The sequence below is a fragment of the Asterias amurensis genome, chromosome 9 (genome assembly GCF_032118995.1).
Source record: "Asterias amurensis chromosome 9, ASM3211899v1".
NCBI lineage: Eukaryota > Metazoa > Echinodermata > Asteroidea > Forcipulatida > Asteriidae > Asterias > Asterias amurensis.
Window position 1 is genome coordinate 13,505,098 of NC_092656.1, and position 22,772 is coordinate 13,527,869.

General features: G+C 39.3%; 1 protein-coding gene and 5 non-coding genes across 7 annotated transcripts in view; 1 reads left to right on the forward strand and 5 right to left on the reverse strand.

Moving 5' to 3' along the window:
- Positions 1 to 22,772, forward strand: part of LOC139942043 (regulator of G-protein signaling 7-binding protein-like) — a 69,235-nt gene that overhangs the window by 30,651 nt on the left and 15,812 nt on the right. For both annotated transcript variants that reach the window (XM_071938725.1, XM_071938727.1), the window contains exon 3: positions 20,826 to 20,947. In XM_071938725.1, coding sequence (XP_071794826.1) covers positions 20,826 to 20,947 — 122 coding nt within the window. The remainder of the gene's footprint in view (positions 1 to 20,825; positions 20,948 to 22,772) is intronic.
- On the reverse strand, positions 6,039 to 6,261 carry LOC139942384 (small nucleolar RNA U3). Its single transcript, XR_011786656.1, has one exon. It is a non-coding gene; the product is annotated as a small nucleolar RNA U3 (small nucleolar RNA).
- On the reverse strand, positions 7,526 to 7,748 carry LOC139942383 (small nucleolar RNA U3). The gene has a single exon (XR_011786655.1). It is a non-coding gene; the product is annotated as a small nucleolar RNA U3 (small nucleolar RNA).
- Positions 11,345 to 11,554, reverse strand: LOC139942386 (small nucleolar RNA U3). Its single transcript, XR_011786658.1, has one exon. It is a non-coding gene; the product is annotated as a small nucleolar RNA U3 (small nucleolar RNA).
- LOC139942385 (small nucleolar RNA U3) lies at positions 11,893 to 12,114 on the reverse strand. The gene has a single exon (XR_011786657.1). It is a non-coding gene; the product is annotated as a small nucleolar RNA U3 (small nucleolar RNA).
- LOC139942382 (small nucleolar RNA U3) lies at positions 14,093 to 14,315 on the reverse strand. Its single transcript, XR_011786654.1, has one exon. It is a non-coding gene; the product is annotated as a small nucleolar RNA U3 (small nucleolar RNA).

The following is a 22,772-nucleotide window of genomic DNA, read 5'->3' on the forward strand; positions in this document are numbered from 1 at the left end:
GGGTGTACTCTGCCTCTCTCATTCACTATCATGTAATTGTCTCCGTCTTCTAGCTTTGATTTTGTTCCTTATGTTTGCAACGTCCTTGATTAATCAAAACCCCTCTCCACAATGTCTCCCTTTCCGTTGCTAATCACTTGCTTCAACTGACTGCATTTTCCCCACAGACATAAAGAATCTTTATAACGGTTCCTTATGGCTGTGACCCCCCCCCCCCCCCTCCCTCTTTCTCTCTTAAAACATTTATAGATGTGGCCGAAATATAGCGTCACACCCCGTTAACATTAGACACATATAGGTGCACGTTGTTTTTAGAAGCGTATTAAGGGCACGGTGATGGCAATATAAACGCCTTAGATGCAAGTACAGCTTGATTAACGTAATAATGGCGCAATTTGTAACAACGTAATGCGTTGTACATTAAAAGTGCCCAGCCGTCGATTTCATAAAACTCTTCCTAATTTAAGACTAGTCTTAGGACTTGAGACGAGTCTCAACCCTGCACTGTAGCATGCAGACCTTAAGATTAATCCTAAGTTAAGACGAGTTACTCGTCCTAACTCGAGATAAGACGAGTCCTAACTCTTTGTGAAATCGACGGCTGGTCATTAACATTCATGTAAAACTGTCTCGGTTCCATAAGGAGTATACAGCCCGGGATGCCTTGGCGCTCCGAGGGCTTTTTCAATCACAATATCCAGTTCTACCCTCGCACGTACCCCAGAGTAAAGAGTGAGTTTACGGTGATCTGTCCTGCCCAATGACACAATGTCAGGACCTGGATTCGAACCCACACCCCACAATAGCGGTACCAACATTATCCCTTCATAAAATTACGTCTCATCTTTCAAATCTGCAATGTATTTTGTGTTTTTCTAATAATGGCCAATTATTTAGTGCCCTTTAACATCGCGGTATGGCTGTCAGAGGTATAATATTTAGCATTACAGTGTACACGGGCAGCTATTGACTATAATGCTTAGCAACAGACGATGGCGACGGTATCTAGCGTGTCATTTTTGAGACCAAGTGTATACAGAGCGTCATTTGAACATAATGAGGGGCATAACAATAACCAAGGTTATCAAGGTATATTCTGCCTTTAAAGTGTTATTGATATCAAGAGGGTCGTAATATTTGACATCCATGCTGTCAAATATCACCGTAAAAAACTTTAAACTTGTTACAGAATACTCTTGCAACACCGTTTGTTTGAACCGATACCGATCCAATGCAAATCTTGTCTCATATTTGTCACACACAAATATGAGACAACATTTTGAAGGCAGCGGACAGTATTGGTAATTACTCAAAATAACTATTTACTTAAAACCTTACTCGAGTAATGTGAGAAACGTCTCCCTCTCTGAAGTAACGTAGTTTTCGAGAAAGAAGTAATTTTCCACAAATTTGATTTCGAGACTTCAGAATTAAATTTTGAGGTCTCGAAATCAAGCATATGAAAGCACACAACTTCGTGTGACAAGGGTGTTTTTGCTCTCATTATTATCTCGCAATTGAGTCCAAACTTTCACAGGTTTGTTATTGTATGCTTCTGTTGAGATACACCAAGTGTGAAGACTGGTCTTTGACAATTACCAATAGTGACCAGTGTCTTTAAATTATATGGGTTTGTGTATAGTCTAAAGCGAAACTGAACCCCCAGTGAATTGCACTTATCAAAACCCGAACGAAGCTAAAGATTCACGTAATGATAATATGACATGATATCAACATCCCGAATCAAATATGAACGTGACACGAGACGGTACCCCCAATTATGCAAGCTCAATCCAGTTACCAGTAATTCGCTGATGTAGCCCCAATTTAGGCCACATCCAAAAAAAATTGTTGATCGTCCCCGCCCGACCGTTCAAAACCCCCCGACCCCATTTTTTTTTCCATCATAAAAAGCAACCTTTTCAGCAGAATTTTTTTCAAAATGTACAGGTTTTTATTCATGTTGGCAAAGCAAAAACAATTCTTCAAATATTTACTTGGGCTACACTGTGCTTAGTTGTTTGAAAAAGTTTACAGAAAATGTCATCTAGGAGTTAAAGACAGTGGACACTATTGGTAATTGTCAAATACCAGTCTTCTCACTTGGTGGATCTCAACACATGCATAAAAAAGTAAAGCCTGTGAAAATTTGAGCTCGATTGGTCGCCGGAGTTGCGAGATAACTATGAAAAAAAAAACACCCTTGTCACACGAAGTTGTGTGCTTTCAAATGCTTGATTTCGAGACCTCAAATTCTGAACTTGAGGTCTCGAAATCAAATTCGTGGAAAATTACTTCTGTCTCGAAAACTACGTCACTTCAGAGGGAGCCGTTTCTCACAATGTTTTATACTATCAACCTCTTCCCATTACTCGTTACCAAGTGAGGTTTTATGCTAGTAATTATTTTGAGTAATTACCAATAGTGTCCACTGCCTTTAAATTTGTTGGCAAAACATCAAAAATACACAAACCCTCTATTTTATAGTGATTGTGATGATTTCTTTGTTCTTGATTTCATATTTGGCATGTCAACAAAACTTAATAAAAAATAATATAAAAAAATAATAAAAATCCCTCCCTCCCCATCCGCAAAAAAAAAAAAAATGGACGATCAACAATTTTTTGTTATGTTGCCTTGTACGCAAGCTCAATCTATTATTCGCTAATGTACTGATGTACCCCCAATTTATATGCAAACTCAGTCTAGTTCCCAATATTCGCTGATGCCTCGTAGAGATTATCACGAGTCATAACGACTATTTAGGCGTCGTGTCCCTGAGGCCGGTGCACGTAGGATGCTGAGGCAGGTTACTGAATGTAAAATGCTGGCCACGATTCACTTTGACTAATGATCTTTGTATGCGAAATGCAGTAATATCAGTTCGATCATACGCCTATCATCCGTATACATTTATTTCCATAATGCAATGTACAGAAGGTCAATTCACCAAGGACTTCTATGTAGAAATCTCATACTAAATTTAAAGGGAAGGTATACGTTTGGTTTTAGTTTTAATGTGGAATCACTGAAGAAAAAAACGCATTCATAGGATCAAACTCAAAGGGAATGTATACGTTTATCACTCTTTAAAGGCAGTGGACACTATTGGTATTTACTCAAAATAATTATTAGCATAAAACCTTTCTTTGTGACGAGAAATGGGGAGAGGTTGATGGTATAAAACATTGTGAGAAACGGCTCCCTCTGAAGTGGAGTAGTTTTCGAGAAAGAAGTAATTTTCCACGAATTTGATTTCGAGACCTCAAGTTTAGAACTTGAGGTCTCGAAATCAACCATCTAAATGCACACAACTTCGTGTGACAAGGGTGTTTTTTTCTTTCATTATTATCTCGCAAGTTCGATGACCGATTGAGCTCAAATCTTCACAGGTTTGTTTTTTCATGCATATGTTGAGATACACCAAGTGAGAAGACTGGTCTTTGACAATTACCAATAGTGTCCACTGTCTTTAAATGAAAGCATCAGACTTTACCTGGTTAGACTTACCTGGTTTATTGAACATAGAGCAAGGACCAGGGAAGAAGGTTTCAGGAGCTTCCGATAGTGTAAAGCATTTCCAGAGTAATTTCACGTTGAGATAATGTGGCTATGGACAAATATTGAAGTTTAAATCTCCCAAATTTGAATCTGAGAGACGTTACTGACAGTGACGTCTTTCAGATTGTGTATTCCAAACTGGACTAAACCGCTCTCAGACTTTTGGCGATAATTTTACATCGAAAACGCAAGCACTTGATTAAAACAATCAAACGGTTCCAAAAACCAAACGTACATTTTGCCTTTAAGACACATGTAATGTTTTAGTCATATACAAGAGTTAAGTCTTGTATACTTTTAGAAAACAACAAAATAGACATCAACAACACATTATGTTTGATCATGGCTTTGTGACTTTAAACGTACACGTCCAATACAATCAATAGTGAAAGATGCAACGGATGAGTTGCACCTAATTCGTGATAAACATTTCTTGTAAACATTCTTCTTAAACAGAGGAAAGAAACACGTAACGCAAACCTGTCCAATGCAGAAGCTAATTGGGCAATCACAAGCAATTATTCCGTTGTGCTTGTCTATTTCTATTCTTAGTTTGCTATGTGTCAGGAAAACCAATGCAAAACACATGTTATTATAGACCAATAAATTATGGATATAGCAATATTAATAAATAAATTTAGATTGAAGTAAATTTCAAGCATGACTTTCAACTGAAGCACAGCATCAAAATAAATGGTCATTATAGGTTGACAGTAAATGCAAGTCGGTGTACATCAATGTTACTGAACATAAATCATGCACATTTTCCACAAGACTGTCTTTTTCTATTTTACAAAGTAAAACATTAAGTCACACCAGACATTGCAAAAGCCTAACCACAAGGCATGCATCCAAATTAAGTCACACCTCCAACTATATCAAATTACTCGTCCATGTTCATGTGGAGGAATCAAGAAGTAGGCATGAGACGTTGCTGGTTTTATTGGAACAAGTCAATGAACAGCTTTTGAGATTTAATGTGCAAAGGTAACATGAGTATCTTGAACGACTGTGGGGTGACAAGAAAGGTTTTTGGTGACTTTCGATCAATCCTTAAACATAATGTAAAGGGATATGACTAAAGCACCGTTATTGGCTCTGAAAAAAAACACCCAGGGTTTAAAGGAGCCAAGTGCCTTCAAATTTCTACAAATAATGCTGTTTAGAACCGTTCGATTAGGGAATGTATTAATCTTACATCAAAGTAGGTATGTACACAAAATTAACCTGTGGTAATTCACTTTAAAGCCATTGGACACTTTCGGTAAACAGTAATGTCCAAAGACCCACACTTCGTGTATCACAATTTATATATAAAACAACAAACCTGTGAAAATTTAGGCTTTATCAGTCATCGGAGTCGGGAGAAAATAACATTTCGCCGTGTCATGACTTGTGTTTAAAATATATCCTTAAATCTAGATATCGAGAATTTAAACTTTTTTAATTTTTTCATAAAAGTAAAGTATTTCAGGGAATAATATTTCAAGGGAATTCTTTCACAATTACTTTCTGTAAACCCTGTAGGTTATTTGTAAATCTGCGAACTTATTGTCTGTTCCGAAAGTGTCCAATGGCTTTGAAATGTGGTAACGATTTTGAAATATCGCCGAAAAGTAGAATAGCACATATCTAGAAACACACAATATATAGTTATTTATTCATTTCCTTGTTTTTATTTATATGTTTATGTATGACCTCTTTGGCGGTAAGCAAGAACCAATTTGCTTCCTCCATTACCGTTGCAATAAGAATGTTGGTTGTCCATGCATGGGTGAACCATGATGATAATCCCGTACTTACAATACTGAAGCTAAACGTAGCGGCAATAATCAAGGATGGGAGACAGCGAGGTATCTCGCACAGCAATCTCCGCATCTTTATCACTCGCCAAATCCATTTAAAGACCGGGAAAAGTAATCAAATAACGCGTTGCACTTCAAAGTTGTCGCCCGGGGTGATCTCTCTCCTTTGTCTGCGATTCTTCTATGACGATTAAAGGTCATTGCGTGCCCAACGTCCCATAAGACATAAACCTTTCTTGCATATATAGCAGTGGAGAATAGATAACTTCCTCTGATGGGAGCTTCTTCTTTTGTACTCGTCGGGAGAACTATACAATCTAAGTATTGCGACAAGTTAATTGAATGAAGGTGCAGCGTGTTTGTTCAGCAGTTCAGTTCTTTAATATTTTTTCCACACACATCATACAAATTATACAATTTATTTAACATACAGAAGCATTATAAAGTTCAGGTATAGCAATATTAAAGTATGTAGAAGAAAATCATTAAATAGATGCTAAATAATTTACATGCGTGTGAATGTAGGCCCTAAAAGATCATTGCTTGTCTGGTACGGGCCTCCAGGTAAATACAAACACTTTTAATGAAGAATTTTATTGAAAACAAGGACTTAAGTTGGTCATAGTTTCGTGACATTGATTGTAACTAACTTGATTTTCAAGACCTTCGCAAACCACTCAGAATGTGTTCCTCTCCTCCAACTGCCTCTAACGGGTAGGAGGAACGTTCATCAATGATCCTCAGCAAGACACCCTCAAGAGGGTGACGCCTTGGACCCGCTTCGCGCTCAGAGAGGAACACTACGACTCATCATCGTGATTTGCGTATGTTGGTCAAATGTGCATTCGTGAGAGAAGAAACATACTATAGAACTGATCCCTAAAAGTATGATCTTACTGTTAGTTTGCAATTGCGAAACAAGACTAGTTTCATCACTCACGTTACAGCCACTGTGTTAAATTTTCAAACTTAGATGTTAAGATTCGGAAAACATCCGTGGCATTTACGTTTCCCAACCACAAATAAAACATAACAATATTGTACTACAAGAAAACATCACTGTTTAAAATAATATTGTCATATTTGTTTAGAAAAAACATTAGTCGAAATGTTTTCACTGCTTAAAAAATAATTCTGTGCTGGTTGATGGGTCATGACTTGGAACATTTAACAACATATTTAATTATAGTGGCGTGACCTATGTGCATGGTGTCTAGTCTCCTTCTCAAATTGTACCCTCACTGATACAGCTCCCACTGGTACTACTCCTATGTACAATAGTATAGAACCTGACCATTTTCGCAAGTTGTCCACCGAGCGCACCTTTGGTTGGACTTGACTCAAGTCCCAATTTCATGTCATCACCAGAAAACTATTGTTTATGTATGCTTTAGGGACCTCTCGCACGAGAACGGGACTTGAATCAAGTATAATCTTTGTTCGGATCACGAAACGATCCGCCTCGACGAAACACGGTGTTCGGCAGTAATTTAACTCAGTTCTATCTTATACGAGTATATCTGTACTTATTTACGTTATAAGTCAAGTATGTGAGTAATAGCATGCTCTACTATAGTGCTTTGTTCAAATATTTGGATAGGTTCGTAACATGTAAACTTTTAGTAGTAACAGTATGCCAACATTTATAAAGCGCCCTAATCATGCAGGGTTGCTCTATATGGTGCTGAACACTGTTTAGTACCAAGAAAAATGCAATGGTTAAAAGCTAAAAAGGCACAATTGTATCGACAAATTGACAACAAACTGAAATTGTGATCTGTACTTCTTTGTAGTATAACTTACAGTCTGATTGTTGAGCGCCAAGGCGCAAGTGTGGAATTATAGGAATTATTTTAAAGGAACACGTTGCCTTGGATCGGACGAGTTGGTCTATATAAAAGTGCTTGTAACCGTTTGATATAAAATGTACATGGTTAGAAAGATGTTTTAAAAGTAGAATACAATTATCTACACAAGTATGCCTCGAAATGGCGTGGTTTTCCTTTTACCTCGTCGACTAACACGGTCGTCCATTTATGGGATTCAAATTTCTGATGTTCACATTAGTTACTTGCCGATTGTGATCATAATTTCAGAGTTCCGTAACATTGATTATAACTATCTTTATTTTAATAAATTTGGTTCTCAAGAGATCGCAAACCACTCAGAATGTGTTCCTCTCCTCCAACTGCCTCTAACGGGTAGGAGGAACGTTCATCAATGATCCTCAGCAAGACACCCTCAAGAGGGTGACGCCTTGGACCCGCTTCGCGCTCAGAGAGGAACACTACGACTCATCATCGTGGTTTGCGTATGTTGGTCAAATGTGCATTCGTGAGAGAAGAAACATACTATAGAAATGATCCCTAAAAGTATGATCTTATTATTGGTTTGCAATTGCGAAACAAGACTAGTTTCACCACTCACGTTGCAGCCACTGTGGTAAATTTTCAAAATTGCCTGGTAAGATTCAGAAAACATCCGTGAAATATACGTTTCCCAACCACAAATAAAACATAACAATATTGTACTACAAGAAAACATCACTGTTTTAAACAATATTGTCATATTTGTTTAGAAAAAAACATCAGTCGATATATTTTCACTGCTTAAAAAATATAAATCTGTGCTGGTTGCAGGGGCAAATATAAATCTGTGCTGGTTGCAGGGGCGTCAATCCGTCTTGAAATGTGGGGGGGACATAACATTTACGGCGTGGGGTCCGGGGCCCGCTTTAGGGCCCCGGGAATTTTTTAGGCCGTAGATGCTCTCTGGTGCAATCTAGGGAGTCTGAGGGGTGATGTTCCCCCTTCTCAGATGTTGGAATTTAATGCCTATTTCAAGCTATGATGCACCTATTTTTGCTTTCATGGTTATTGTACCTAAAAAACAACTCAATTAAAGCTTCGTAGTATCCATATTGTTTCTGCATTATAATGCTCAGACGGCAGTTCATCCCTGGTGAGTATTAAAGATGGAGCCTGCTATAAAGCGGAACGCGAAGCCTTTTATGGCCTTGGGTCCGGGCCTAAGGGCTCGAAAAATCTTTGCATTCTAGATGCTCTCAGGTGCAATCTTAGGCCAATAAGAGGCATACAGAATGGCACAGAACATCTGTAAAATATGAGCAGCAGTAGAACCTTTTGAGTTAACAGCATCTTCAAGTGCGGATCTATGAACCAAGTTTTAGGGGGAAAATCTGTCGAAGAGTGAGCACACGAGTGCGAAACCTCTACGGCATGGGTCCGGGCCCGCTGAAGGGCCCGGAAAAATTTTGCATTCTAGATGCTCTGTGGTGCAATCTTAGGCCAATAAGAGGCTTTCACTTACAGAATGGAACAGAACATCTGTAAAAATGTGAGCAGCAGTAGAATATTTTTGGTTAACAGCATGTTCATGTGTTGATCTGACACTAATTTTAGGGGGCAAATCTGCCAAAGAGTGAGCACGCGAATGTGAAACCTTTACGGCATGGGTCGGGGCCCGCTTAAAGGGCCCGGGAAAATGTTGTATTTTTAGATGGTGCAATCTTTAGGCCATTTAGCGGCCAAATGGCAAACGAAACAGAACAATGAGCTGTGGGAATATTGTGTTCCAGTGCTCCACAGTTCCAGAGTGCAAAACATGAGTTTCATGATAAAGGTGGTCAAAAGACACGGGGAACAGTTGATACTGTGTCCCCCACCCTTCGAAAATGGGGTGGGGGTTCACGTTCCTTCCACTCTTTCAGGGGGAGGTGCAAATCTGTCAACGATGGACCATGCGTGTGGGAAGCCTTTACGTCGTGAGGTGCGGGCCCGATTAAGGGCTCGGGGACATTTTGCATTTTAGATGCCCTTTGATGCAATCTAGGGCCAATTTTGAGGGGGGACATTTGATATAGTGTCCCCCACCCTTCAAAAAATTGTGTCATCCTTTGCCCACAGGATTAAACCCCATAGGGACACCGGGTTTCGTCTTACACAGGGCAAAACTTGGGCTTCATGATAAATGTGGTCAACAAGGTGGGGGGGTCATTTGATATTGTGTCCCCCACCCTCCAAAAGGTGGGGGGGACATGTCCCCCTGTCCCCCCCCCCCTGATTGACGCCCATGGCTGGTTGAAGGGTCATGATTTGGAACATTTATTAACATATTTAATTATGGGTGCGTTCGTTTAGCTTCCCTGGGTCTACCCGGTGTGTGGCGGTTTTTTTTCCAGGACGAAGGTGTGCAGATAATTACCCACGTTCGTCCTGGAAAAAAAAACGCCACACACCGAGGTCGACCCAGGGAAGGAAAATGAACGCACCCTATAGGGGCGTGACCTATGTGCATGGGGTCTAGTCTCCTTCTCAAATTGTACCCTCACTGATACAGCTCCCACTGGTACTACTCCTAGGTACAATGGTATAGAACCTGACCATTTTCGCAAGTTGTCCACCGAGCGCACCTTTGGTTAGACTTGACTCAAGCCCCAACCCCATGTCATCACCAGAAAACTATTGTTTTGATATGCTTTAGGGTCTTCTCGCACGAGAAAGGGACTTGAATCAAGTATAATTTTTGGTCGGCTTACGAAACGATCCTCCCTGACGAAACACAGTGCTCGGCAGTAATTTAACTCAGTTCTGTCTTATACGAATATATCTGTACTTATTTACGTTATAATTCAAGTATTATGGATAATAGCATGCTCTACTATAGGCCTAGTGCTTTGTGCAAATATTTGGATAGGTTCGTAACATGTAAGCTTTTAGAAGTAACAACATGCCAACATTTATAAAGCGCCCTAACCATGCAGGATAGCTCTATACAAGAAAAATGACAATGGTTAAAAGCTTAAAAAGGTACAATTGTATCGACAAATTGACAACAAACTGAAATTGTGATATGTACCTCTTCATGACAGTATGATTATTGAGCGCGAAGGCGCAACTGTGGAATATGCACTGGGCGCCATTTTATCGGGTAGTTCTTTTGATGCAGAAATAGATCAGTACAGGCAATAACCATTGCTATCAATGATCCATAAAACATGTTGCTTACTGAAATGGGGGTCCATGTGTGTATTAACATGTGCTGTAGTAGAAATTGAGAGACGACCGTCCTCAAAGTCGACGCATGCGCAGAAAACTCGATGTGTCGTTTGCACCGTCGCGGAACCATCCGTCGTCAAAAACGAAAACTCTGTAGTACAAACTGATAACGACATGTTGATCAAAGGTGAAGTGTGTTCACATTAAAGTGAAGTGTGTTCACATTGGTTACTTGACGATTGTGATCATAATTTCAGAGTTCCGTAACATTGATTATTGTGATCTGTACCTCGTTATGCTATAACGAATAGTCTGATTATTGAGCGCCGAAGGGGCAAGCGGGGAATTCGGGCTGTTAATGTGAAGTATGCACTGGACGCCATTTTAGCGAGCAACTATTTTGATGCAGCAATAGATCAGTACAGACAATAACCATTGCTATTAATTGGTGCGTTCGATTAGCTTCCCTGAGTCGACCCTGCGGTGCTCACTCGGGTGAGCCCCTGACAAGAGCTAAACGAACTATCACTCACCCTTTCGTTTATAGTGACCCACTCCACAAGCAGGGCACTGGGGGCTGACCCGGGTGAGCCCCTGGAATGACGTCAAAGCTTTTCGAACGCAACGGGGTAGACCGGGGTCGACCCAGGGAAGCTTAACGAACGCACCCAATGATCAACAAAACATTTTGCTTACTGAAATGGTGGTCCATGTGTATTTCAAAGGTACTGTCGATGAAATTGAGGGACGACCGTCCTCAAAGTCAACGCATGCGCACAAAACTCCATGTGTCGTTTTCACCTTCGCAAAACCATCCGTCGTCCTAAACGAAAACTCCTCAATTCTAAGTATCACCATGGAGGAAGAAAATAGACTGGTGACTTGTTGAATGTGGTCATGTCTTCATTTGACTGTAACCAGATTTATTTTATTAACCTTCTGGTTGTCCCGAGATCGCAAACCACTCAGAATGTGTTCCTCTCCTCCAACTGCCTCTAACGGGTAGGAGGAACGTCCATCAATGATCCTCAGCAAGACACCCTCAAGAGGGTGACGCCTCGGACCCGCTTCACACTACGACTCATCATCGTTGCTGAAATGTGGAAATATGCACTGGACGCCATTTTAGCGAGTAACTCTTTTGATGCAGCAATAGATCAGTACATACAATAACCATTGCTATCAATAATCAATAAAACATTTGGCTTACTGAAATGGGGGTCCATATGTATTTCACAGGTACTGTCGTAGAAATTGAGGGACGACCGTCCTCAAGGTCGACGCATGCGCAGAAAACTCGATGTGTCGTTTTCACCATCGCGGAACCATCCGTCGTCAAAAACGAAACTCCCTAACCATAAGTACAAGTTGATTACGACAAGTTGATTAAAGGTGAAGCGTGTTCACATTGGTGACTTAACGATTGTGACTGTTATTTTCAGAGTTCCGTAACATTAATTGTATCTATCTTTCTTTTAATAAACCCTTTGGTTCTCACGAGATCACAAACCACTCAGCATTATTCCTCTCCTCCAACTGCCTCTAACGGGTAGGAGGAACGTTCATCAATGATCCTCAGCAAGACACCCCCATAAGGGTGACGCCTCGGACCCGTTTCGCGCTCAGAGAGGAACACTGCGACTCATCATCGTGATTTGCGTATGTTGGTCAAATGTGCATTCGTGAGAGAAGAAACATACTATAGAAATGATCCCTAAAAGTATGATCTTTCTGATCAATTGCAATTGCGAAAAACTACTAGTTTCATCACTCACGTTACAGCCACTATGGTAAATTTTCAAATTAAGAAATTACGATTCTGAAAACATTCGTTAAATATAATTTTCCAAACCACGAACGAAACATGACAATAAACTGTACTACAAGAAAACAACGTTGTTTTATATAATATAAATTGTCATATTTGTTGTTAAGAAAAACATCAGTCGATATATTTTCACTGCTTCACAAAATATAGCTCTGTGCTGGTTGAAGGGTCATGATTGTGAATATTAACCACATAACGGGCGTGAGTTATTTACATGTGGTCTAGTCTCCATTTCAAATTGTACCCTCACTGGTACTTCTTCCACTGGTACTACTCCCAATTACGATGGTATTAGAACCTGGCCATTTCTGCAAGTTGTCCTGGGGTGGATTTTACAAAGAGTTAGGACTAGTCTTATCTCGAGTTAGGACGAGTTACTAGTCCTAACTTAGGACTAGCTGTAAGTTTTTGATATGTCTTAGGACTAGTCCTAAGTAAGGACTGGGGTGGATTTCACAAAGGTAGTCCTAACTTAGGACTAGTCCTAGGCAATGCTAAGAGATAGGACCAGTCCTAAGTTAGGACCAGTAACTAATCCTAACTTAGGGCTGGTCCTATCTCTTAGCATTTGCCTTGGACTAGTCCTAAGTTAGGACTACCTTTGTGAAATCCACCCCAGGTCCTATAACTGTTTGTGAAATCGACTCCAGTGCATCTCTGGTAGGCCAACTAAACGCTGGCATCCAAACTGCCTTGACGAAACACATTATCCAACAAAACAGCATTTTGTTCAGCAGTTGAGCTAAGTTTCTTTCATACGAGTATATCTTTATTTTTAATACAAGTTATCATAAGTCAAGTTTATGAATAAGTGGGTATAGCATGCTGTACTACATATTATGTTTGTAACATGAAAGCTTATAATAATAACAGCACCAACATTTACCAAGCGCCATAATCATGCAGGATTGATCTAGGGTGCTGAAGACTGTTTAAAGGCAGTGGACACTATTGGTAATTGTCAAAGACTAGCCTTCACAGTTGGTGTATCTCAACATATGCATAAAATAACAAACCTGTAAAAACTTGAGCTCAATCGATCATCAAACTTGCGAGATAATAATGAAAGAAGAAAACACCCTTGTCACACGAAGTTGTGTGCGTTTAGATGGTTGATTTCGAGACCTCAAGTTCTAAATTTGAGGTCTCGAAATCAAATTCGTGGAAAATTACTTCTTTCTCCAAAACTATGGCACTTCAGAGGGAGCTGTTTCTCACAATGTTTTGTACCACCAAACTCTCCCCATTACTTGTCATCATGAAAGGTTTTATGCTAATAATTATTTTGAGTAATTACCAATAGTGTACACTGCCTTTAATACGAAGAAAATTGCAACGGTTAAAGGCTTAAGGGTACAATTGTATCGACAAATTGACACAAAATTGAGATTGTGATCTGCACCTCTTTTTGCTATAACGCACAGTCTGATTGTTGAGCGCCAAAGGCGCAAGCGGGGATGTTTTGCTGAAATGTGAAATATGCACTGGACGCCATTTTAGCGAGTAACTCTTTTGATGCAGCACTAGATCAGTACAGACAATAACCATTGCTATCAACAATCAATAAAACATTTGGCTTACTGAAATGGGGGTCCATATGTATTTCACAGGTACTGTCGTAGAAATTGAGGGACGACCGTCCTTAAAGTCGACGCATGCGCAGAAAACTCGATGTGTCGTTTTCACCATCGCGGAACCATCCGTCGTCAAAAACGGAAACTCCCTAACTATAAGTACAAGTTGATTACGACAAGTTGATTAAAGGTGAAGCGTGTTCACATTGGTGACTTAACGATTGTGATTATTAATTTCAGAGTTCCGTAACATTAATTGTATCTATCTTTATTTTAATAAACCCTTTGGATCTCACGAGTCCACAAACCACTCAGAATGTGTTCCTCTCCTCCAACTGCCTCTAACGGGTAGGAGGAACGTTCATCAATGATCCTCAGCAAGACACCCCGAAGAGGGTGACGCCTCGGACCTGCTTCGCGCTCAGAGAGGAACACTTCGACTCATCATCGTGGTTTGCGTATGTTGCTCAAATGTGCATTCGTGAAAGAAGAAACATACTATAGAAATGATCCCTAAAAGTATGATCTTACTGTTAGTTTGCAATTGCGAAACAAGACTAGTTTCATCACTCACGTTACAGCCACTGTGGTAAATTTTCAAACTTGGAAATTACGATTCTGAATACATCCACGAAATATACTTTTCCCAACCACGAATAAAACATAACAATTGAACTACAAGAAAACATCATTGTCTTAAAAAAATATTGTTATATTTGTTCAGGAAAAACATCAGTCGATATATTTTCACTGCATAAAGAAATATAATTCTGTGCTGGTTGAAGGGTCATGATTATGAATATTAACTACATCAGGGGCGTGAGTTACTTGCACGTGGTCTAGTCTCCTTAGCAAATTGTACCCTCACTGGTACTATTCTCAGGCGCGATTAGAACCTGACCATTCTCGGAAGTTGTCCACCTAGTTTTATTCTAAAACATGATATAGAGCAATTCGCACAACGAGCCGAGTTGGGAGAGCAGAGCTCTTTTTAAAGGCAGTGGACACTATTGGTAATTACTCAAAATAACTATTAGCATAAAACCTTACTTGGTATAACGAGTAATGGGGAGAGGTTGATAGTGTAAAACATTGTGAGAAACGGCTCCCTCTGAAGTAATGTAGTTTCCGAGAAAGAAGTAGTTGTCCACGAATTTGATTTCGAGACCTCGGTTAGATTTTGAGGTCTCGACATCAAGCATCCGAAAGCACACAACTTTGTGTAACATGGGTGTTTTTTATTTTATTTTATTATTATCTCGCAATTTCGACGACCAATATTGAGCTCATTCACATACCTGTTTGTTATTTTATGCACATGTTGAGATACACCAGGTGAGAAGACTGACTTTGACAATTACCAATAGTATCCAGTGTCTTTAAACCCAAACTACACCCCCTCTGTCTCATAAATAAATTACTTGTTCTCCCTCTTCACATCTTATATTATTTATCTTATATTTTGTGTTCCCAACCTCCTTTGGTTGAACCAGACCCCTTCCTCTATTATATATCCTTTCTCTTTCGCGTTTGTTCATCGTCCTTTCGGCAACCTCTCACTCCTTTCATTTGTTTCCTCTGGACTGTTTCCGTTACACAAAATTACCGTTGAGTCGTGTTGTCGATTAGCCATTGAATGAAAGACTATCTGGGTCAAAATATCAGGCCATTAACAGTTTTGTGTGTGTGCATAATAAATAGGTCCTTTCGGTTGGTAAGCAGTTTGCAACTGCTGATCCTTTTATCTCTTCTTTGTCCAAATCGCTTAATGGAGCTTTCATTATAAGCCTTTTTGAAACCACGGTTTTTGCTTCAGCTCCCAATCGTTTATATAATGGAACTTGGGGCATTGCATACTGAGGTATCAATTGCGGTAACACCAATATGTATCTACTTGTCAGGTAGATTGTGTTAATTCATGTTGACATTGTGTATAATACACACTGTGATTCAAACAGGCAGGCGGTTCCTACGCCTGAGCCAAACAGCCGTTTCGAAAAGGTCAGTAGACAGTGATGATTCAAATACGTTAGAAAAGCATCACACCGAAAAGAGCACTAGATCACTGGATTGTCACATTAATCTAATGGGAAAGGGGCCGATGAGCTTACTACTAGCATATTGGATTTTTAAATACACTGGACACTTGGTAATTATCAATGACCAGTCTTCGCACTTGGTGTATCTCAACATATGCATAAAATAACAAACCTGTGACAATTTTAGCTCAATTGGTCGTTGAAGTTGCGAGATAAAAATGAAAAAAAACACCCTTGTCACACGGTTGTGTGCTTTCGGATACTTGATTTCGAGACCTCAAGAATCTAATTCTGAGGTCTCTAAATCAAATTCGTGGAAAAATACTTCTTTCTCGGAAACTACGTTACCTCACAGGGAGCCGTTTCTCACAATGTTTTATGCTATCAACCTCTCCCAATTACTCGTTATAAGGTTTCATGCTAATAATTATTTTGAGTTATTACCAATAGTGTCCACTGCCTTTAACTATGAAGTCAGCGATGATCTGCGTGAAAATTGAAGTTTTACGGAAATCTAAATTTACTTAGTTGACAACGAGCTTTCGTTAAGATTTAAGAATATTTATATAATGCTAGAAAGAAGCAGTGTGGTAAGTATTGATTGAACCCGTAAGCCAACACTGACGTAGCCTTTCGTCGAGGCATTCGCGGCTTAGAATGCATAGCCGCAAAGCATCTGGAACCGGGGAATAGGTATTACAAAATATCATGCAAATAAGTAAGTGCTGAAAGGTCAACCAATCACAAAGCAGAATAGTTAATGTATGCTGACGCAATCGCTTAGATCAACCAATCACAAAGTATAATAGGTTAATGTATGCTGACGGTTTTGAAATTTATGCTACCCAGGAGGCAATCTTTTTCTGTAGTATAGAATTGCCATCCGCAAAAAAATGTTAAAAATGTTTAAGGATTCCTTTTTTGAATCGATTTAGAAGAATACATTCCCCATTGAAAATCACTACGACATTGGAAATGTTGATGATACAGGATGATACAGACTGAGGGTTCCAGTCGCCCCACGGCTACAAGCTACCTCAGTCACGAAGGCCTTGACGAAAGGCTACTATTGACGTAGTTCATCAACACACCGATATCTCCATTCTAGTTGTTTCCGCAGTCCTCATTAATTGATCTCTTTGTGTCGACTATAGGGAAATCTTCATGGTTGTGACGTCATTCGGGGTTTGCTAAACACGATTAACAACCATCAAAACATTTGTAATACTATTTCAAGATTGTTTTGATAATAACAATTGGTACTCCTGGGAAATATTTTTGTTACAAATAATGTGTATCATGAACACTAAAATAACATCTCGGTTTTAGTGTTTCGATATCCCGATTGGATTTTAGCTTTACGAGCGTGGAGAAACTCCCTAACGACACTGGCATCATCATCCCAACAAGCTAGGTAAAGCCTGATTAAAACCTCAAACCTAAAACTAAGCTTGCTCCTAACCAACACCTTACAAAGCCATACAAAGTTATCAACCTATTTATGGTCAAACAAAGAGTACAAAGGGTGGAGATGAAGATATAAGACTTTGCAACGGTGTGTAAGATTTTGATATTTGAAGAGTGATGTGCTACAATTTTGAAAGAATTTATGTCGATAGGTATTTTGGAGAGAGGGGTGTTCTCGAACGTAGTCCTCTTTATAGGCCTACAGCCTGGGAAAATGTTGACATTTTAGACGGTCCCTAATATAGGAAGTGTCGTGGCCGAGCGGTTAAGACAGTGAATTCAAACTCTGGTGTTTCTGATCAGTAGAGTGATGGTTCGCATCCCCAGCCGTGACATTTGTTTCCTTAAGCAAGACATTTTTAAGGACGGAAAATGTTAAAACCATTGCTTCATCCTTCGGATGGGACGTTAAGCCGTTGGTTCCACGTGTTATGTAACGCATGTAAAGGAACCCAGTGCACTTATCGAAAAGAGAAGGGGTTCGCCCCGGTGTTCCTGGTCCGATCGGCACCAAATTGCGCCACAGCACATTGTAAAGCATTACATGGTGCTATCAGAATTAGGTCTCATAATTCAAACGTAGTCCCACATCTGGCATGAAATACCGTACGTTACAGCGCCAGGAGCGTCACTGAGTGACGGACATGTGCGCTATATAAGAAGCCACAATTACTTAATTAAATAATAGGGAACAAGGTATACATTTGGTAATTACTCTTTAAAATTAATGGCAATATAAACTAAGATGTTTAGAAGTAGGCCTACAGCAGCTTTCGTTAGTATAAAGAATTTTCAGAATCATTTTACCTCAGATTATAGTGTGGGTATGGAAAAAATAGGCTATATCTATTTATATCCCCGAAATTTGAATCTGAAAAACTTGCCTGTAGATACTTTTCTCAGATTGTGTATTCCAATAACGGGTTATTCCCCTTGCGTGGAAATAACAGCTCCTGATTTGCGGCGATATCTCAAAAACCGGACCACTCTTGCACATGTTATTCTTACTATATTTTTATACTGTATGCTATGATTTAATAATGTCCATCTGTAACGTCTTTTATTGTCTCTTCTTAAATTGTGGCATCAGGAGATTAACTCGATAGTAAACTAGTTTACTTTGTTTAAATCCATCAGGGGTGGGTGCTACTTTTTTTCTTTTCTTTTTTTCTCTCTCCTAACTGTTCATATTGGCTGTGCTTGAATTTTTACCTGTGAAATTAATAAATGAAAATGAAATTAATAAAAAGGAAATGAAATTGTGTATAAACCAAAGATATATTTTCCCTTTAATCCATGACCTCTGTATGTAATACCCGACCTCCGAGATTGTTTACAGACAACCTCTGATATTGGCGTGAAAAAGGTGATCTCGGTCACACCATTGTCGTGGTAATTGGTGCATCGTTTTAGCATTGTGTATTAATACATTTAATCCATACGGCACCCAGATAACCTAATTGTTTAAATGTCTCAATAAATGCGAAGGACGCCATGGTTTTTCTGCAATAATCATAGAATCTGCTTTCGCTCGTTATGGAGACATTAACATGCGTCTGTGTGGCCCCAGGCTGCGCACGACCCCCTGCTCTTACAGCCCCACACTCGCCGGTGCTTTCTCGAGAATAAATATCCGGTTATCGCCAAACTAGACATGCATCCTCGTGCTTTTTACTGGGTGGATACAATTTCAAGTCGATGGGCAAAAACACTCCACGAAGCATAGACACAGGTAGTTGTTTTTCATTGACCTTTAAGATGAAGTTGACGTGTCCTTTTCCCCCCTTTCTGGCTATCAACTCCCTTCGTTGTTGTTTTTTTTTTTTTTTTTTTTTTTTTTTTTTTTTTTTTTTATCAATCAACATGTACGAGGAAAGCTTGTTGAAGCAGTTCAAATTCATCGTTGATTTATTTCATCATCAGATGACCTTTTCGTGTACGAAATAACATACAGACTTGCACAAATTGTCAGTATGAACATTTCTAACGGATACTGTTTGTGATATCGTTGCTCTACTATCGCCGTCAGCAGAAACGCAGTATATGAAAAGCTTCGCATAGTAACTTCAAACTAACGAGATTTCCAATGAATGAACCATATCCCTGTAGCATTGAAAAGCCACAACCAATTATTACATGTGGTATTTTGTTGAGATGGAGTCTAAAGAAAGGGCAAGGTACGTTTTCCGTTGTAAGTACGCAGGTGCAACCCTTTCTAGTTCTAGAGTGTTTCGGCCTTGGATTCGGCTCAGGCTAGCTTGGCCCCGCCGGTTGATTTGACAATTGCGTGTGCTTTGCGTACATGCGCTCAGGGCTTAAGACGAGAGAACGGAGCCTCAATCCGAATCCAAAGCCGAAAGCCTTGGTTTTTGAAAAGGGCCAAATACTTGAAATTGAGTGGGATAATGAGTCAGGGTGGGGACTAACACTTACGTGTCATGACAATGATAGAGCTGCCCGTTGGCGTATAGTCTGGTTCCCTGTTTACAATTCGCTTGTGGTTGAAGCTAAATGGTGGTTTATATGGTGAGTTAACGCCCCAATCAGACCCATACCCCGACCACACTGGAGATGTGAGAATTGTTCTAAAACTCCACGTTGTGCGCAGTGGTTGCATATACACCAACAGCCAAATCAAAGTTACGACACCGGGGGCATCAAAACCCCGAAAAGCCATAATGCATGGCCTAATGGCCCAACCATGGGCTATAAATTACACTTTGTGGTTTAAATGTCAACTGTTGACGTAATCGGGTTCGAATTTAGCCATACAAGTCACAGTTCTTGTGATAATAACTGCTCACTGTACTTATTATGAAAGCTTGGAATGTAACGGAATGGATTATGTTAATTCGCAATGGAGTTTATTGTATAGCAGCACGAAGTAAATGCACATTAGAATGTATAACGATATTCGAATACATATAAGTATGCATCTGGTAGAAAGTATTTTTGGCACTTCAAAATAACTTTTAAGCCCATTACTCGTGTATTCTTATGATCATGTAGACAATTTGTTTGGATAAACTATGAATAGTCGCTGATATGAAATTGAGATGTTAATGTTATTGGGGAGACATATTAAATACAGCAGGTTGATATTGATATAGCGGTAATACGTACACCACCGTCCTGCTTCCCTGTACAGTCAACCATAACAAATGTCTTTGGTAATCAAACTCTAGCTATAACTCCACAACCTGTTTTTTCGTACCTATTGTATAAAATATGGATAACCATGGAACTATATTAGTGATGTGAAATTGCTCACTTCTCCAAACATTGATGTGTGTTTACATAGCCCTATGTGAAAAGCTATACAGCTTCTCTTAAAATGAGCAGCACAGCACGCCCCATGCTGCATAAATAACATGCACAAGAGCCCTTGCAATGTTTATTCACAGGAGGCGATTTCCGAACATGGTTTTGACAATCTGCACGTCCCAGACTGAACTCGGAGTTTAATGATCAAATAAAGAAAGACTTCTCATTCTTTTACCTCTTGTTTCTCTTTCCCTTTACCTCCAATGTAGGAGCCTTACGAAGCCGGACTTCCAACGTCTGTTCATTCAGCTGACAGGCTGCATGCATCTATTTATAGCAGAGATGAGAAAATCGCTGGTACTCCTCTCAGCATTCCCAATAGATCAAATTGGTAAGTTGTAGCTGGTTCCCGTAGGCAAAAGAAAATGCTGAGTGACATCTTTACTCATCTCTTCGACGGGATTTGTTTTAAAGTCAGCTATTTATGTTGAAATTTCTTTTTGATGGGTTGCTTCTGCCAGTGCCATGTGTCCACACGGTTCTGCCTATTTTCGCATTCGTTATTTTGACCCAAAGAATAGGCAGATTATTTTGAAACAATTATCATCTTCGAAAATAAATATGAAAACCATCCATTGACAAGTTTCACCGTCACACAGTGATTTTCGTAGCTTTAAAGTGCATCAGAGGCAATATGCCACTAACGAGCCACATAAGTTGAAAATTATTGAATGATTAAATTAACTGTTAAATTAAAAACAGGTAAAGATCAAAACAGATTAACTTAAATTCCTTTTAATGCTTGAGCATTTCTCCCAACTATATGTTTTGTTGCATGAGCCAACAAGCATTGATTTGGGTTGTGTTGCAATATTCTCCTTTAACTTGATTTGATGGCATAAAAATTATTCTGTTTTTCAGAATTGCTTATTATATAAGCCATTTGCTTATAATATATAATTTACCGCTAAGAGTTTCATGGCACTGGACACCTCTGGTAATTTCCAAAGACCACCATTATTCTCACTTGGTGTATCCCAACATATGCATAAAATAACAAATCTGTGAAAACTTGGACTGAATTTGGTCATCGAAGTTGCAAAAGAACGATAGTTGTGTGCTTTTAGTTACTTCAGAGGGAACCGGTTATCTTAAACTTGTATACTATATCAACAGCTCCTCATTGCTCGCTACCGAGTGAGTTTTTATGCTAACAATTATTTTAAAGGCAGTGGACACTATTGGTAATTACTCAAAATAATACTTAGCATAAAGCCTTATTTGGTAACGAGTAATGGGAAGAGGTTGATGGTATAAAACATAATAATAATATAATAATATTTATTCGGGCAATCACATTTACAAGCACATTGTTAGAAACGGCTCCCTCTGAAGTGCCATAGTTTTTGAGAAAGAAGTAATTTTCCACGAATTTGATTTCGAGACCTCAGATTTAGAACTTGAGGTCTCGAAATCAACCATCTAAACGCACACAACTTCGTGTGATAAGGGTGTTTTTTTCTTGCATTAATCTCGCAAGTTCGATGGCCGATTGAGCTCAAAATTTCAAAGGTTTGTTATTTTATGCATATGTTGAGATACACCAACTGTGAAGGCTAGTCTTTGACAATTACCAATAGTGTCCACTGCCTTTAAGTAATTACCAATAGTGTCCAGTGCCTTTAAACTGCTTTTATCTATTGTATAGCTTAATTTGTAACAGCAAGATACTTTTTGAGTTGAAATTATACTTTCGATGCAAGCATGCCAATTTGTCATTGCTTTAATATCTATACGCCGGGGAACTTACATAGGAGACAAAACATGAACCAACAAGGATACTTTACTCTGTCTGTTTGCAAACTCCAAAATGATTGATTGAAGTTGAGCAATGGTTGACTCAGTACGGAACAAAGTATGGAGTTGTGAATTTGGTGACGCAAGCATGGAATTAGGCGCAGTCTATAGAAGCCTATTGTCATGAGACAGAAGAAGATAATTGGCTATATTCAGGGTCATTGCTGATGTAATTTTGAAGAAAAAAATATATATAAAGGAAGTAGCAGAAGCCAAGGGCAGCCATTTTGAAAATGTCTCGTCGTTCTCCCAATATTTATTCAAACGGCAAATTTGCTATGGCATTGTCATATACTCATCTTTTTCGTGACAGACTGTGCCAAGTTCCATACTTGTATAACCAAAGGCACAATTCCCCA